The sequence below is a fragment of the Arachis duranensis genome, chromosome 7, assembly GCF_000817695.3.
Source record: "Arachis duranensis cultivar V14167 chromosome 7, aradu.V14167.gnm2.J7QH, whole genome shotgun sequence".
Classification (NCBI taxonomy): Eukaryota; Viridiplantae; Streptophyta; class Magnoliopsida; order Fabales; family Fabaceae; genus Arachis; species Arachis duranensis.
Genome location: NC_029778.3, coordinates 10,999,314 through 11,017,066, shown reverse-complemented (window position 1 = coordinate 11,017,066; position 17,753 = coordinate 10,999,314). Strand labels below are relative to the sequence as shown.

The following is a 17,753-nucleotide window of genomic DNA, read 5'->3' as shown; positions in this document are numbered from 1 at the left end:
AAGAAAATATATCATATAATATCATGCTATCTTGACAACTAAACTAGGATGGAATTTCAGATTTTATAAATTTCATCTCACATCACAATTTAAAAAAAAAAGAAATAGAAAAGTATATACCTTTGAGACAACCAGAGAGGCTGATTACATTACATAGTAGTTTAAATAATAATATCTTAGTTTAAGAAAAGAAAAAACCTCCCAAATTAAGGCAGAGAGAGAGAGAGAGAAATGAAAGATGGGTGACCAAGTTCGATGCATGAACCAGGACAGTACACCGTCCTTTACCCTATAAATACCACACAAATACCCACTCTTTTTCTCATCTCCTCACTCAATATCACAAAAACAACCCAGAGAGAGAGGGTGGAGACAAAAATCTCCTTTATATATCCAAACCAATCCCAATTAATAGCCAGACACACAAAAACAATGCCTTCTTCAGCACCCACTTTGGTTTCAAAATGCACCATCTTTCCTGACCAAAAATCCTCGCTCTCAAAACTCAAACTTAGTGTTTCAGACCTTCCTATGTTATCCTGCCACTACATCCAAAAGGGATGCCTCTTCACCCAACCAACTTCCCTTTCTTCTAACCAACTAATTCCACTCTTGAAATCCGCCCTCTCACGAACCCTCTCCCTCTTTCCCCCTCTCGCCGGTCGTTTAACCACTGACTCCCACGGTTATGTCTATATTTCCTGTAACGACGCCGGCGTCCACTTCCTCCACGCCGCCGCACCCGCTCTCAATGTTCTCGATCTTCTTTCCCCTCTTGACGTCCATAAATCTTTCAGAGAATTCTTCACCTTCGATAGAAAGGTTAGTTACAGCGGTCATTACTCCCCGATTATGGCCGTTCAGGTAACCGAGCTCGCCGACGGCTTCTTCATCGGAATTTCCGTCAACCATGCCGTCACTGACGGAACCTCTTTCTGGAACTTCTTCAACACATTCGCTCAGGAATGCAGAGGAGCCAGTAAGAGTATCCGGAATGTTCCTGACTTCCGCCGCGACAGCGTACTCATCTCCGACGCCGTCCTCCGATTGCCAGAGGGCGGGCCGAAGGTGACGTTCAACGCCGACGCGCCAATTAGGGAGAGAATCTTCAGCTTCAGCCGCGAAGCAATTCAGAAGCTGAAAGCAAGAGCTAACAACAGAAAATGGACGGAGGGTGCTAACTCCGTTGAGCTGTTACGGAAAAAGAGTAACGACAATCTTCTACAAAAAGATAACGGTAACGGTAAGGTAACGGCACTCCTCGAGAATTGGTTCAAGAGCGCGGCTGAAACAGAAACGGTTACAACTGTCGAGATTTCGTCGTTTCAATCCGTATGCGCGCTGCTGTGGCGTGCGGTCACTCGCGCAAGGAAATTGCCGGCTTCCAAAACGACGACGTTTAGAATGGCGGTTAACTGTCGCCACCGGTTAGAGCCGAAATTGGAACCTTTCTACTTCGGAAACGCGATTCAGAGCATTCCGACGTTCGCCACCGCCGCCGACGTGCTCTCGCACGATCTGCGTTGGTGCGCGGAGCAGCTCAACAAGAACGTTAGGGCTCATAACGACGCTACAGTGAGGCAGTTCGTGAAGGATTGGGAATCGAACCCGCGGTGTTTTCCGCTGGGGAATCCCGACGGCGCGTCGATCACGATGGGGAGCTCGCCGAGGTTTCCGATGTACGACAACGACTTCGGTTGGGGAAGGCCGTTGGCGGTGAGGAGCGGTGGCGCGAACAAGTTCGATGGAAAGATTTCGGCGTTTCCGGGAAGAGACGGAAGCGGCACCGTCGATTTGGAGGTGGTTTTGGCTCCGGAGACGATGGCCGGTTTGGAGTCTGATCCTGAGTTTATGATGTACGCTACTGGACAGTTATGATAGTGTCAAACTTTAGAGCTCTTTCTTGCCGTTGATGTGGTCCCACGGGGAGTGGTTTCAACGGTTAAGATTTGATGTGGGGAGCCTGGGGGCTGAATGGACGAGACACACAAATAATGTCTCCCCCCATCCTTTAATTTGTGACATATTGTAATTGTTTTGTTTAGTATTTTTCTTTAACTATGATAATGTTGTAACAAGTTGCGGAATAAGAAATTATTATAAATTTCCTTCTCTTTTGGACAATTTTTAAAATTTTCTGAATTTAATATTTTCTTTCTGGAAAAGAAGGCTGCTAACACGTAATGAAATTCAACTCAATCACAAGTAATTAAATACTGAATATTAGCTTTTTTCGATTCACAGTAAAAAAGATGAATTGCATCAAAGGATTTTTAAAGTCTTAAGTATAAGAGAATGAGATTTCCAAAAATGTAAAGAAATTTTGACCAATAATTAGTTAATAATATTTAAAAATATAAATTAAAAATATGTTATTAAATTATTAGACTAAAATAATTAAGATAATAATTAAAAATATTAAAAAAATAATAAATTTTGTTGAGGCTTAAATATTTCTGTTAGTTTTATTAGATGCCATGAGCCTAGGAATAAAGAAGTCAACAAATCATGAAATATTCACGAGTAAAAACACCTTTTTCTCTTTTTATTCCTCAAGTTGATGAAGTGAAGAATTTTTTACTTTTGAGAAGAAAAATATAATGCTAACTCCTTTTATTCCTTGTTCTCTCATAAAAGTCTAAAACTGCCCCCTTAGCTTCTTCTCTTTTTTTCCTCTTCAACGTCGAATGATGGCATGAAAAGTCAGTATCTTGTGCAGTCTTTCTCCTTTGGACGACAACTAAATTTAGCAAGTAGGTCCCCTTTAATTTGGACCTCACTGGATTTAGCAATTTATATCTTGATCCCATGCACCTTACTGCTTGATATAATATAATGTCCTACATGTCAATATCAAATTAACCTTTTATATAGTTAGATGATTTGTATGAACCAAATTCAGATGTACAAAGTTTCCGGACACACAACAAGTTGGTCCCCTTTTTGCCTCGTGAATATACATTGCCCCTCACATTTTCTTATGAGAAAGTTTAATTTGGTTTTCGTTGACTCTACTTTTTACGGATATCGGTTACGAAAAGGCCAAAAAGGCACGCTCAACAATCAACATAAAACACCACAATGGATAAACATACATGCCTACAAATAGCGACTTATATAATAGGTGCATGTGACATAATTCAAATAATCAAATAATAATTAATCATGTATTATGGACACTAATGAGGTTGTTAGTTCTTAGTTGTAGCAACCATAGAAAAAAAAATAAATCACAACAATATAGACATTAGACAATAATGACATGTTTTAATCATATGGCTGTAAAACCCTATTATAATAATTTTACTAGGTAAACAATAATTTTTATAAAATAATGTAAACAATAGATTTTATAATTGACCTAATAAAATAAAAAAGCACTTCACCTTTAAATTATTTCTTAAATTTTAATATTAGAATAATTATATGCACACTTAGTGAATTAAATATTCATCTATTATTAATAGTGTATGAATAAATCGAATAAAAAATAACCATCTAATTAAAAATAATAGATATAATCGTCTATATATCTATTGAATTAAACATCCAACATATTCATTATTCATATTATTTAATATTTTATTATTTACCTATACTTTTTCTATCATAATTTCCAATACCTTTTAATCTTGCCATATCGGCAATATATATATATTTTTTTTTGCAATAGTATATTAACGTTGATCAAAATGAATATTAGTTTGATGTTTGAAAGAGAGGCTATGTTAATTTAGTATCTCAATTATTAAAAAGTGACAATTTTTTAGATAATTTTATTCAATCATCTCATCAAATTTATATATTTGGGTAATTTTTTAAATAATAAATGCAAAAGTTAATATTTTTACTACTACTACTACTACTACTACTACTACTACTAATAATAATAATAATAATAATAATAATAATAATAATAATAATACATAGTGAAATTAAATCTTTAAATTAATACTATGAGCATGAAATGCAAGACTGATAGATTGAATTGACGTCATTTTCTACCATTCTATGATGTTCAATTATGTTTCTTCCTCAGCAATAATATAGTAGAATTTCTTTTTCAACTGTCACTTGTTTATCTACCATTATCTATCTATATATTTATCCTTTTTTATCATTAATTTTCAACAAATGCTCTGCCTTAAAATTTAAGAAAACACCGAAAACTGCTCCACCATAAGGGAGAAAGTGCTCTTTAATCTTTTTCATTCTTCATTGTTGTTTTTGTTTTTTTTTTTTTTAATTTGACACAAACTCATGTATAATTGTCTATATCACCGATTATTTTTTGTCTTTTTAACATTATTGGTGTATGGATATTGAATGTCCAAGAAGACTTCTAATAATAAACTTAACCCCAATACTAATGTCATTTATTATTTCGCATACAAGATTCCAAAAGGAAAAGTTTGAAACAAAAATCAAGTGATATTGATTTCGCAGGAACCGATATTACCGAGAAATTAAGAATGGGGCCGTACTCTGTTTTGGTAGGATAAATCATAAATGTGTGGGGCTTATGAGACTCGTCTTTGCAAGATAACAACCACATTATTGATATGGGATGGTGGGATAGGGTATAATAGGTTTGGACCTTACTGCCACATATTCTTCGTTTTGAGAGTGAGCGAGGATCGGTTCAAAAACTTCTTAATATTTTGAATTTCGTAAAATTAGCAGGTGGGATAGAACTTACAAGATGTTTATATTTAGTGTTTGATCCAAAGAAAAACTTTATGCAACTAAAAACACCCTTCTTAGACAATAGACTTTAAATTAGTCTACAATTTTTTTTTAATAAAATTCATTCTTTAAAGATTTTAAATTGATCATTTTATTTTTTCTGTTACTTCTATTATTAATGATGTCAAAATTTATTAATATGACACGTTAAGTAGTACCGTAATACATATTTCGTAATCCTAATTAACAACTAATGTGATAAATTTATAAAATTAGAGTAAATTAATTCTAAATTGAGGAATTCCAATGTTTTAAGTTTTTTCTTTAATTATGTTTTTATTTGATCTAATTTTATAAACGTATCATACTAATAGTTAATTAAGACTTCTATATGTATTCTAGTATTACTTAATGTGTCACATTAATAAAAAATATTTAAAATATACTACAAAAAATAAATTAAATAAAAGTCAGACGTTAAATTATAAGCACCATAAAATTTATATTATAAATAGCGAATTCTAGTGTGTTTATCTTTATAATATTTACAAACTACATTGTTTATACAAGTGTTGTTAAAATTAAAATGATTTTTGTATGTTTTAATAATATTTTAGCAACACTTTTTAAAAAACGTTATTAAATAATAAAATACGTTATTTTTATTTTAACAACACTTCTTAAAAAATCATAACTAATATAACCGTGGTAACATATAAACTAATGCAACTCTTCCCTTGAAGAATCATTAAGCACACAAGATGAGTTAATTAGTCCACATAAATATCTAACTTTGACATTGAAAGATCCCTTAAGCATGTTGGATGAATGGGACCAAATACTTTCACGTCAAATAACTATCTTAAACTGTAAAAGGTCACCGAATTTAATTCAAACTTTAAGACGGATAACTCAACTTGCATTGCTTCCTTATTTTCTATCCCCCACATGCATTTATAGTCCCCCCATAACCCATTGGCGATTTCTAGTGGCAATACGTAGCTATATAATTCACCATCAAAAATTCAGCCCCACAAGTGCATCCTTTGAATAAATCATAAGAATTTTCGCAGGTTTATCATCCAATGAAACTTAGCTAATAGCCTAATATGCTACTTGTGCAATGAACCTTGTTTGGGGTTTGTGTACGTATGAACGTATGGTATACCAATTTGACTTGTACATGTATGTATTATGTGTATAATGCAGTTGCAGCCAAATAACATGCATGGCTTTCAATTTATTCCGAGGCACAAATTTAAACCCCCAACGTATCTGCAAACAAATGAGGGTCTAACATTTCAAACGCAATTAGCATGTCATGTTCATGCATTGCACAGGCAAATGCTTCCCCATGCCTCAGTAATTGTTCAATTGCAACTTTGATTCTGTGATGGTGGATTGTAGCACATTCCTAATTTCCTTCCTAATAACACTTGAATCTAAAATTGTATAATCAAGCTCTATATAACCATTTATCTTATCTTATGTTGACTATGAATTTAATGCATCCTTGTACAAGATGTATAGTTAAAATGTTAGTATCTTTTTTTTTTTCTGTTTTTCGTAATAAAATGTTAGTATCTAATATCATTAACATCTTCTTACCGTTTTTTTTTTTTTGGATATTGATTGTTTTTGTTTTTGGTAAATGATGCACCACACAATTTAATCTCTTTTGGGCTCTATTTCTTCCGTGGGTCACTATTTCACTCATAGGCTATATAGAAGTTTCTTCTCACCAAAAATACGGGGCCCTAGTTGTCGTAGCAAAGAGGCCTCTAAAAAAGCATTTATCATTTTGACCAAAGCTTTGTTCGTTTTATTTATAGCGACAAAAAGAGTGAAGGTTTCTTCAATTGACCAACAATCCACGAAAGGCTGCCGAAAACGAGGTTGTAAGATTAAAAAGAATCTTTTTTTTTCTTAAGTTTTTTAGGGCACGGAAAAAAATCTCTTTATTTTAAATAAAAGAAAAATATTAAAAAAATTTAGAAAAATTATTTTTAGAAAAATTATAATTTTAAAAAATATATTTACATGAGATTGGATATTTAAACATCAAATTATTTTTATTTATTTAAAAATTATTTTTAAAAAAACTTAAACTTTTTTTTAGAAATTTACCTAAAAAAACCCAAAGTCCAACTTACGTGCTTGGTAATATATTTGTTAGTATTCCGTTGTGTACTGCTAATCTTATTATCCCCTTATATTTTGAACTTTGTTTAATGAAATGTGCCATTCTCATAAAAAATTGGAAAATAAAAGCTTGTTTAATAATTGAAACTCTTATTTTGGGAAAAAATTATGAAAATCATTTTGATTGTAAATATCTATATTTTGTTACAGTTGTATAAATTAATTCCTGATAAAAATCATATGTCGGTTTTTCTCATGCAATTCTTTAGGTTTCATATGTTGGTACACTCTTTTGTGACATGATAGAGGGCTATGTATGAATGAAATATGAATATGGGATGGTGTTTCCTTATACTTTCAACCATTTTCATAACCGTCAATTGTAAGAATTGAATTAAAATGGTCAGTTAACAGTGTCTAATAGTTATAACTTTATGATTTTTCAGTTTTTTTAGCTAAGAATTTAACCGATTAAACTAATCAAATGATGAAAGACTGTTTTAGGTACATCTGGACTTCAATCTCAGTTTTATATAGATTAGTTTTTAGCAGTCCTAAAAAATTATAATTGTGATTTCCAAGAGCAAAATATAGAAATAAGGACAAAAAGCAAATCCAGCAATAGTGGCGGCTACGACGGAGTGTTCTACAAGAGGTTCTTCTGTTTATCTGACAAGAAGAAGAATCCAAGTCACAAGTGTTAAATTCATTTCAATTTTTAAGTCCCAGATTCTGATTTCTTAAGATTTTCGTTTTACCTAAAATGGGTATTGTACCTGATTGTATATCATTCACAAGATCACTTCAAGTTTGAGCCTTTACCCTTTAAACTTCAGGTAATAGATTCCACTTATCTTGAATAACGAGGTTATAAAGTTCAAAACTTTGTATTAAAATTAATTAAGTTTTCATCTAGTTTGATTTTGGGTCTTCACCAAAATGAAGAGGCGCATGTTCTTGAAGCATTCAACAGCTCTTATCCTCGTGATGGTAACTATATGCTGCCTTTTGATTGTGATAGTCACAGTTCTCAAGCTTCCAGATGCATCAACCAAGAACAACCAAATGGTATTGTACCCAAAAATCAGATCCCGAAAAATCCCTCATGATTTCAAGTTGAGCAAGTTCGGTGACATGATGCTTGAGATGTTGCCTCATGATCTTGCATTCACTGTTTTTGTTCCATCGGAGGAAGCTTTCAAGCGAGATCTGCGTCTAGATTTCAATGATAGTTTGAAACCTGACAAGTATAATGATACATATGCGATTGTGTCTCGTGTGTTGGGATTCTCAGCTGTTCCTAGATCAATTCACTCGGATAGTGTGAAACTTGGTGAGCTTGTGAACTATGATTCTTTATCTGGGTTCTCACTATACATCTCAAAGGACATCGATGGAATGTTGGTTGTTAATAGGGTTCGATCTGAAATGGTGGATTTTAAGAGGAATGAGATTGTTGTTCATGTTATGGATGGTGTTATTATGGATGCTGAGTTTGAGCAATCCGTTCTCTCTTACGAAACTGAGGAGGATTGAGTTTTGTATTCAACTGAGTCTTCATCTATACAGAATATACAACTACACTTGTGTAGGTATCATCTAGTTCTTCTTTTAAATGAAATTGTATAAGGTAAAGGTTTTCTCTTCCTTTTTACTTATTTTTTGGGCTAACTTTGAAGATGTTCCATTTATGTACCATTTATTTATATTACCTTAATAGATATATGGAAATATTTTGATATCTTGTTCCTATTTCTTGGAGAAGTATTTACAAATCTTCTAAATAAATGAGAATAAATTAGAACATATGGTTAGAAAAAGTAGGGAATCGTAACTGTACAACAGCTCATGAATAGATACATGCTCTTGATTATCATAAAGAAAGTTAAGCTGACATTATTTCTTCTTCATCCTGAAATCTGTATACCAAATTGTCGAAACAACTTCCGCAGTACTAATTAAATACTATTAAGCAAACCTCTACAGAGATCAAACATGGGTGGGATGAGGATGGTGGTGACAGTGGTGAAGGAAAGCGTTAGAGGAGTTGGATTTGGGATGATTTGGAATTAGACAAGTTTAAAGTTAAAAGATGGGTTACGAATTTAGTGTTTGAAAATTGGATGCAGCAAAAAAATTCATAACATTAGTAAGAATAAGTGGTGTATAATTTTCTTTTAAGATTGTGTGGGTCATTTGGCAGGGTATGAATTTAAAAATTTATGAGAATAAAGAATCGATGGCTAACAGGGAGCAAATTTACACACTTGTTAGACAATGAGATTTGATTAGAAAGAAATAGAAAATCAAGATGGACAGATGGTTGTAACAGAGAAGGAGGTAAGAATAGAGGGAGAGTGATGGTAGTGAATAGTGTGGAATATGAGCATCATTTGTAAGCATATATGGCTGGAGGATATCTGGAAAATGCAAAAGGTGAGTCAAGAGGATTAATGGGGGATGTAATATCTGAGAAGATGGAAGGGGACGCAATCTTACAAAGCCTTGAGATAGTATTACAAATATTATTGGAGGAAGATAATAAGAAAGAGGAGGGATTGATATTTATAATTGATAATAAAAATATCTTTTAATGGATGCATGGAAAAATAGTAAGTTAGGACTTAAGAATGTTGAGGAACAAGACATATGTAGCAAAAAAGTCATGCAAAATGTGGAGGTGAGGTTCAAGTACAGCAGTAACTTCAAAGAGAGAAAGACTTGGGAAAGATTGGAATTGGAGAACACTTGTAGATGGGATGCAATTGAATTATTGGCTTCGATGTTGAATTGGACAAGCAGACTATGAATAAAAGTAACTAAACAAGTGGATGACATGGAAATACAAAAGGAACATTGTTTGGTGAAAATACATGAGAGGGATTTATTTGGTGCGAGTAAGTGAATGATATGCCAATGGAGGATGTCAAAATGAGATAATGTAAATGATGTGAATATATTCGTCTATTATGAATGTCTGATTTTGTGGGTAATGATTTTGTGAGTAGGTGAGACATGAGTATTTGGTTTTGCACTAATCATGGAAGTCTATGAGCTTTTTGGAAAGGAAAAGTCTTGCCATGATGCTATTTGAAGGGGTGAACATTTGGCGTCTATAAATCTAAAATGGGGTAGTGCGATTTATTTTTGTGTAATTTTGTAATCTTTTAATCCATACTTTGTTATTGATACAGGACTCTTGTATTTCATTTTGACTTGGTAGTTTTTGATTGATTAATTATCTTTGGAAACAATGCCAAAAAGAGATTTTAATTGATCGAAAGTGAGTCTTTGTACTTTTCTCCCCTGTTATTAACTGTCACAAATTTTACAATAAATAAAATTAAAACTATTTCAAATGAATTTGCGTGCTTTTGTATCATTAGTCATGTTTGAGCTACAATGCACGGTTTGTCGTAACGCATCAACAGAGCTTGCAGGGAATAGAAGTTCAATTTCTGACTCGTGATCAATCTGCTTAAGGACAAATCGTTGTAACTCTTCTAAGATTGAAAAACAAAAATGTTCTCAAGAGTACAAATAACATAAACATGAGCATAACCAATAATATTCCCACTCCCAGGTTAAAAGATCTTTTGTGCCATGTTACATGTATTTCCCGAATTCAATCAGAAGTCCTCAAGAAAGCCGAAGGCCAATCAAAGTGACGGTTGAAGTGCAAAAGATCTTGGTCTATGTAGTCAATAACAGCAACTTTAACTTCCAGCTGTACTTGATACTGGTACTGACTTTGAGTCTTCTGCGCGTTCATGTTCTTTGTTAAGCATCTGCCAAAAGAGTAAAGTTTTTACTCTAACCTTCTGAAACTTACTCCATATAATAATAATAATAATAATAATAATAATAATAATAATAATAATGTAACACAGCCAAAACTAGGACTAAGCTATGAAACCAAAATCACCCGCCAAACAACAATAACAAATAGATGCAGTATGATTGAGCATAGTGTATCTAACCTTATTGTTAATCAAGTTGTGGAGCGCAATTACACTTCTGATAAGGGACGACAGGTATATTACCAGCATCATATCATTTGTTTTCACTACAACAATGAAGAAAGATATCATCAATAAAGGCCATTGTAGAAAACCATAACACATACATATTCATTCACATTCTTAACCTGCAAAGGCCTTTATCAGATCGTTGACATTAAGGTTTGGTAGCAAGTTGAAAACATCCTAACAAAATTCAATAAATCATGAGATGGTGAAACACAATAATAGAGTTGAGCCAAAAATAAATAAATTGAAATGTGGATCAGCTGAAAATTCTTCTAACATATCTTGTTAAACCATGTGACAGCGGCCAAATAATTGTTAATTACAAAGAAATACATGTATGTGTGTGTAAACCAACCTGCAGATGGTACAAAATCTCATGGTTTAAAGGAAGCTTTCCATCGATGACAAGGTCAAGATAACTTCTTATCTCTTTAAGTCTTGCATCCAAACCTTTCAAGGCTGTAAGTTTTCCACTTACCTAAAAGAACTCAAACAACAATTTTAACATTTGTCATTAGATAATATATATATATATCTTAGCATACTCACAAATATGATGCATGCAGAGAAATATAAATACAAGGATAACAATAACAGCAAAATAAAGAAACAAAAACATTTAGTAAGAAATTAATATATAGCAAATGATGATGTTCTTTGAAAAAGGAAAAAAAACAGAAGATGCAGCAATTTTGGATTTGATGGCATACCTATTTCCTCAACTTCATGAGCAGCAATTTCTGATGGCACATGCACAAAGACCTTTTGGCTTTTCTGAGTGGCATTCTGCAGTTAGTTTAAACTGCTTATCAGTTCTTGTGTCCACTGATTAAGTTGTCCACACAAGCAAACACTAGCTAGCTACTCCCATCATTAATAATTTTCATAACTTATGTAGGATCAAGGAAACCACGAGTATATTTAATCAAAGGATAGAAGTACTTCAGTTCTACCTCTTTAACCTCTTCAACTGCATAGTAAGCTTTGGTAGGAATTCCCAGTTCCTTAGGCTCAACATCAATTATAACCAAAACAGGATTGGGAACATAGCTGCAAAATTGTGGAAGGTGACAAATTGATATAAATAAAGATAAACAGCAGCATAAAAAGTTTCTTGTTCTATCATGCTTCTAAGTAAAAGGACTAATCCCCAGTGGTGAGAAAATGTATGTGCATAACCACTGCACATAACAACACATAACAATCAGGATTACACAGAGATATTACTACAAAACAACCGAAACATGCCTCAAGTTGCTAAAGCATAGAAAGGTACAAACTGTGCTCGAGGATATTGCCCAACAGCATTAGGTGTAAACCTTGCTTATCAGAGCTATAATTATTCATTGCAAAAAGAAACAAACCGTTTAGAACTAAGAAATATTTTTGCATCGTCCGTATTTCGGGATTACCAGCTAATATTAGAAATTTATTATTCCCTCTTTTGAATAACTAACATTTACATACACAAATTATGCTTTGGCTCACTCCTATAGAAGCACCACCCTAGCTTTGCACCTCACTCATCACAGCTAGGTATGATATTACACTAATAGCATATTTTCTCTCTTTTGGTAAATACACTAATATCATGTTCGCTAGATGAAGTTTCAATCAGATCATGGAAATTACGTTTACTTCACACAACCACAGCCCTCAATCGAGTTAAACGAACAAAAAAAAAAGATAAACATCAATACTGAAATGCGGAAGATTTTTCTGTGAATTTGAGCTGAATAAACAAACATACTCATTGAACAAAGCATGAATGTCAAGATCATTCTCTCGGAGCTTGGGGCCGGAGCTGTACCACCCAACAACATGCTCCTTTGCTGAACAAAAAAAAATGTCAAAATAGAAAAGATTAGATCTGATCTGAAGAAACAGAATCAACACAGAATTAAGAATTAAAGGAAGGAATAATAATAATAATAATAATGAAAGGTACCGTTAATTCTCTTAAACATGGAGAACATGGACTCGTGGTAGTTATGGTCAAGAAACCATATGGAAGGATCCTTGTCATCTTCTTCAAAGGGAACTGTAACGAACCGAAATCAGTTAGAGGGCGTAGTTGAGGTTGTTAGTGAGTGAGTGAGTTAGTTAGTTAGTTACCGGCATAGCTGTTGGTGACGTCGACGGTGCCCTTGAAGGAAGAGCCGAGGAGGACGCCGACGACGCGCTTGCGCGTGTCCTTGGCGACTCTGTTGTAGTTGTCGACTATGCTGAGGAGCACAAGTGGGTGCACCACAACTTTCTCTATCGCCCTCCACGATATTTGCTGCGTCTTTATCACATCCATTCTTAACTCTTTTCTTCAAACTCAATTGATCGATCAATTCTTCAAATTTCAATCCCCTTCTTTTTCTTCTTCTTCTTCTTTAGGTTTTGCTTTCTGAATTTCGATCTTCTCACCTCTCAAGTCTTACATATAAGTTGTTTGTTTTTTTTTCACTTGGGAGGATCTATTATTTTTTGGGCTGAGTTTTATGGGCCTGATTATATGGCCCATTCATTTGGACCTACTTTCAGGTTATGAATATCCGAAGTCCGGCCCAAAATCTGTCACCAAAATAAATAAATCAATGAAGAGCATATCTAGATGTTAAATTACTAAAATACCTACTGGCCAAGAGAAACAAATATTTAATACATGGTCAGTTCAAAACTTCAAGTTAAGAGATTCATTCCCGTAAATTATTACATTTTGAAAAAATATAGATAAATGTTTGTTATCTGATGATCTCGGGTACTTAGTGGATTAGGATGGTGATGAGAAGAAGAGTAGATGAGATTTTGAGTTGACGTGGACCAAAGACAGAGATGCGTGTTGGTGATGTTGGAGGCAGTGTGCAGTATAGAATGACCATCTGCAAGAACACTCCGACGATGAAGTCAGCATCCGTATGATGTGATAACCGAATTAGGTAAGAATATTACGTACCTCGAGAGGAGAGCTGACCTCTCCTCTTTTATACTGTGCGAGGCAAATCCTGAGAATGACCTAGTTCACTGCTCAGAAAATTTCATGAGCTGTCATAATTCACGTGAAAATGGCAGATCGTTCTGGACCCCGAATCAGGGTTTCGGGTTATGATCAGAAAGCACCGGCCCGACCAGTGTCTTAAACTGTACGAATGGTAAGTTAGGTATGCTCTGGGTCGGGCGTTCTAGGACCTGACCCGTCGAACTTTTCTTTGTGGGGGGTGCTTTGGACCTGGGTCAGAAACGGTGCCCCGATCCGACGGCTAGTGGGTTGGACTCGACGATCCATAACGATAAACAATTATTTTCAGCTAATAAACTAATTAACAATTCACAACAAAAAAATATTTAAAATTAGAAATAATAAAAACATTTAAAATTTAAATAAAAAATTAAATTTTAGTATTTAAAATTTAATATTTAAAACATATAGTTTAAAATTTAAGATAATCTGGCAGCTTGAAGGGGTTGGCGGTGGTCGTCAATAACGAGGATAAATGGATAATGACTAATGCTGAATGTAGCTGGTTTGTGATTGTAGATAAAATTGAAGTGATGAAAGAATGAAAAAAAAATGATAAAAGAATAAATTAAAAAAAATAGAATAGGATATTGAGCTCATTTAGATTTTTGATTGATTTTTTATTAGGGAACGACTCACATACAAATAGTAAAAAACTAAAAATGTCTTTTTGTGAGGATAATGCCTAGTAAAGTAACATGTATCCTATTTATTTGAGTTAAATAAATTATTAATTGAACCAAAATCAATGTATATAATAAATTAGACTTTGGACAAATAAAATAATGAACTAATTTATACTTTAAGCCAATGCTTTGGGCTAGTTCTACTGGTTTCTCTTTTTATAATTGGACATTTTTGTAGTTAAATTATTTTAAGAGTAGAAAAATTAGGGAAAAAAAGAAGAAACAATAAAATGAAAAAATAATTGAAAAAAGATAATAGAAAAATAAAAATTCAAAAAAATATAATAGATTGATTGTTATGGTACCTAAAAATAATACTTACTTACTGACAAAAATTAAAAATTAATATTAAATTTGAAAAGGATAAAAATGAACTATTTTTAAATATTTAAAATTTATTATAAAAAATAAATTAAATAAAAGTTAGCACTTTCAATTCTTATTTTTCTTTTTCTAGTTAGGTAAATTTAGTATTTTTCTCTCTTTTAATTTCTTTTATTATCTTCTGTTTTCTTCTTTTTAATTTTTATTCATATGTTATTTAGGGCTTTCGATTCCTATTTTTCTTCTTCTTCTCTCTATATTTTGAAAAAATTATTTAATTCTATTTAAGTTGTAAATTACATAAATAAATACAAATGATGTTTATACTTTCTACTTTTATCAATAATAATAGCATGATTTAACATATTTCAAATACATACAATTAAATACGTATATGATATTTATAAAATCAAATCATATACGAAATAAAATAATAAAATAGACAAAATAAATTTAAATTATTATGTGAATATTAGATATGAAAATGAACATAACTTATTGGAATAATTAATAAATAAGCTTATATAGCATACGTACAAATATTAATTTTCTACTCTTAAAATAATTTAAGGTGTATTATCATATTTTAATTATTTGAATTAAAATAATATAATTAAAAAAATCAGTAGAATTAACCCAAAATATTGACTTAAAAATATATATCAGCTCACCATTCTATTTGTTTGAAATCTGGTTTATTATATGTATTATATATGCATTAATTTCAGATTAATTAATTTATTTAACTCAAATAAATTAAGAAAAAGTCTAGGAGGCCAGTAGTTTTATTGAATTTTGGCCAGTATGTAACCAGCAGAGGAAGATGAGCCATTGGATGAAATCTCATACCAATCTCACACCATCAAATCATCATTGATGACTAATTGATGGCTAACAATCACAAAAATTGCTGGCCCTTAGCATTGCTCATAAATTAAATAGGATACGTATTACCTTATTAAAAACTGTCCTCACAAAAACACGTTAATTTGGGTAATCTATATGCGAGTCCTCCGCTGTTTATTATTAGTTAGCTAGTATAGCGGTTACATTATTCTGCTGTGTATATGCCAAAAAATATGCTGCATTCATAATTATTTATATAACATAACATAAGATCTATAATTATATATCTATACATTTAAAATGATATAATTATATAATTATTCTAATAATAATTAATAAATATTAAATAAGATAATTTTAAACTGTTTGAAATAACTTTTTATTGTCTCCAAAGTGTTATTGTATTTATATAATGTGTTCGAGTGATGGAATCCTTAAATAATAATAAGTAAGTGAGTTCCGTTAGAAAGACAATGGTTTATTTGTACAATGTGTACCGAGATACATTTAGGTTCATTAAGGATCAAACTCTTCATCTTTTGAATTTAGAACTCTAATACCATGTTATGATACCACTCATCTCAAAAACTTCAACTGATGAAAAAATATAACACTAATAGTTATATCTTTAATATTCTCTAAACTTTTATTGTACAAATATTTTATTGATTTCTCGTACTTTCCTTCCCTAAATAATAATCATGATTTGTCAATCCAGTATTCATAGCTTCTTCAAGTAATCAAGTCATATGTGCAAACAACTTGAGCAAAACATTGCATTAAATAGGATTTATCAACATGATTGAGTTATAAATATGGAATTTGAAAGTAGAGTTATATATATTGTATGTACTTCCAAATTACCAAATGCTATTATTATTATTATTATTATTATTATTATTATGGCATCAAGTAACCAATGACTTTTTTTATTAATATGAACGATCACCAATCAAATAAAAACATATACGCTTTTAAATTATTCACCTAAATTTTAATATTAGAATAACTATCCGTACACCTAATAAAATAAATATCTGATATATCTATTATTCACATTGTTTAATATTTTTATTGTCTACTTATACTTTTCCTATTATATTACTATTTTGATAAAAATAAATCCGAAAACCACGAGTTAGCAACTTTGCATCATTGCCAAAGGTTAGTGATTCTTTCAATAATGGACAATGTGTGGACAACACTTTTTTCTAGTTAACGAGTAATGGTCAAATAATAAGTAATATATAATCTCATTAATTATTTATTTGTTTGCCTTCACACGTGATCTAGCTATACATACATATATACCTTGCTAGCTCCATTTGCATGTGAGCATGAATGAGACCACTGGTCTTCATGATTAATCTAAGTCTTATATTTATTTCCCCTTAAAACACATAAACCAACATCAGAATTAATTTGATAATAACGATGAATAACATTCCCAACTTGTTTAGATATGGTTCATGATCATATTCAAAGATAGAATCACACCCGGCGAGGTATGACTACTCGTTTTAATTTGTTATCCAATAATCTTTTATGTATTCTAAGGTAAAACATCTCATGACTACAAGAGATATTAGAATCCCAAGTCTTAATAATATATTGTAATAATCCAAACGAGTTTTAATTCTCAATTAGAGGAAATTTAACCAAGTTGAATCAGCATGCAGAAGAGAAATTTTTGTAGCTACATATTATAATAGTGATAATTAATATTAAAGTATCTTTGCTCAACGCTCCATAACCATATGTATATATATATAATGCACTAAACCTACTAATTAATAATTAAGTTCACTAATTATAGTTAATTAACAATAGTAAAATTATTACTACAATTAGTTTAGAGGAAGCTCAAGCGCAGGTCCAATGGAGGATACTCCATTTGTTCTCCCATTAATGTGTATGAGAACATAGTATCATCATCATGATCCATGCATTGATGATGATGATGATGATGATGATCACCATTTTCATCATCATTTGCATGCACTCTCAGCTTCTCTGATTCGGATTCAACATAAG

General features: G+C 32.1%; 3 protein-coding genes and 1 pseudogene across 3 annotated transcripts in view; 2 read left to right on the top strand and 2 right to left on the bottom strand.

Moving 5' to 3' along the window:
* Positions 1-309: 309 nt before the first annotated feature.
* LOC107457716 (uncharacterized acetyltransferase At3g50280) lies at positions 310-2,114 on the top strand. The gene has a single exon (XM_016075881.3). It carries the CDS (start codon positions 433-435, stop codon positions 1,876-1,878), a length of 1,446 nt encoding a protein of 481 aa, XP_015931367.1. The 5' UTR covers positions 310-432; the 3' UTR covers positions 1,879-2,114.
* Positions 2,115-7,404: 5,290 nt separating this feature from the next.
* On the top strand, positions 7,405-8,569 carry LOC107457679 (uncharacterized). The gene is made up of 2 exons (XM_052252229.1): positions 7,405-7,664; positions 7,745-8,569. The coding sequence occupies exon 2, from the start codon at positions 7,768-7,770 to the stop codon at positions 8,362-8,364; it is 597 nt and encodes a 198-aa protein (XP_052108189.1). The 5' UTR covers positions 7,405-7,664; positions 7,745-7,767; the 3' UTR covers positions 8,365-8,569.
* Positions 8,570-10,262: 1,693 nt separating this feature from the next.
* LOC107457713 (26S proteasome non-ATPase regulatory subunit 7 homolog A-like) lies at positions 10,263-13,276 on the bottom strand (annotated as a pseudogene).
* A 4,144-nt stretch (positions 13,277-17,420) lies between these two features.
* The window catches only part of LOC107457681 (WUSCHEL-related homeobox 5), a gene marked incomplete in the record, with an annotated part of 1,396 nt that continues 1,063 nt past the window's right edge, over positions 17,421-17,753 (bottom strand). The window contains 1 exon segment of the mRNA XM_016075849.3: positions 17,421-17,753. Coding sequence (XP_015931335.1) covers positions 17,572-17,753 — 182 coding nt within the window.

Coding starts and splice junctions, on each gene's coding strand:
- LOC107457716 (XM_016075881.3), top strand. CDS start 433: ATGCCTTCTTCAGCACCCACTTTGGTTTCAAAATGCACCATCTTTCCT.
- LOC107457679 (XM_052252229.1), top strand. CDS start 7,768: ATGAAGAGGCGCATGTTCTTGAAGCATTCAACAGCTCTTATCCTCGTG.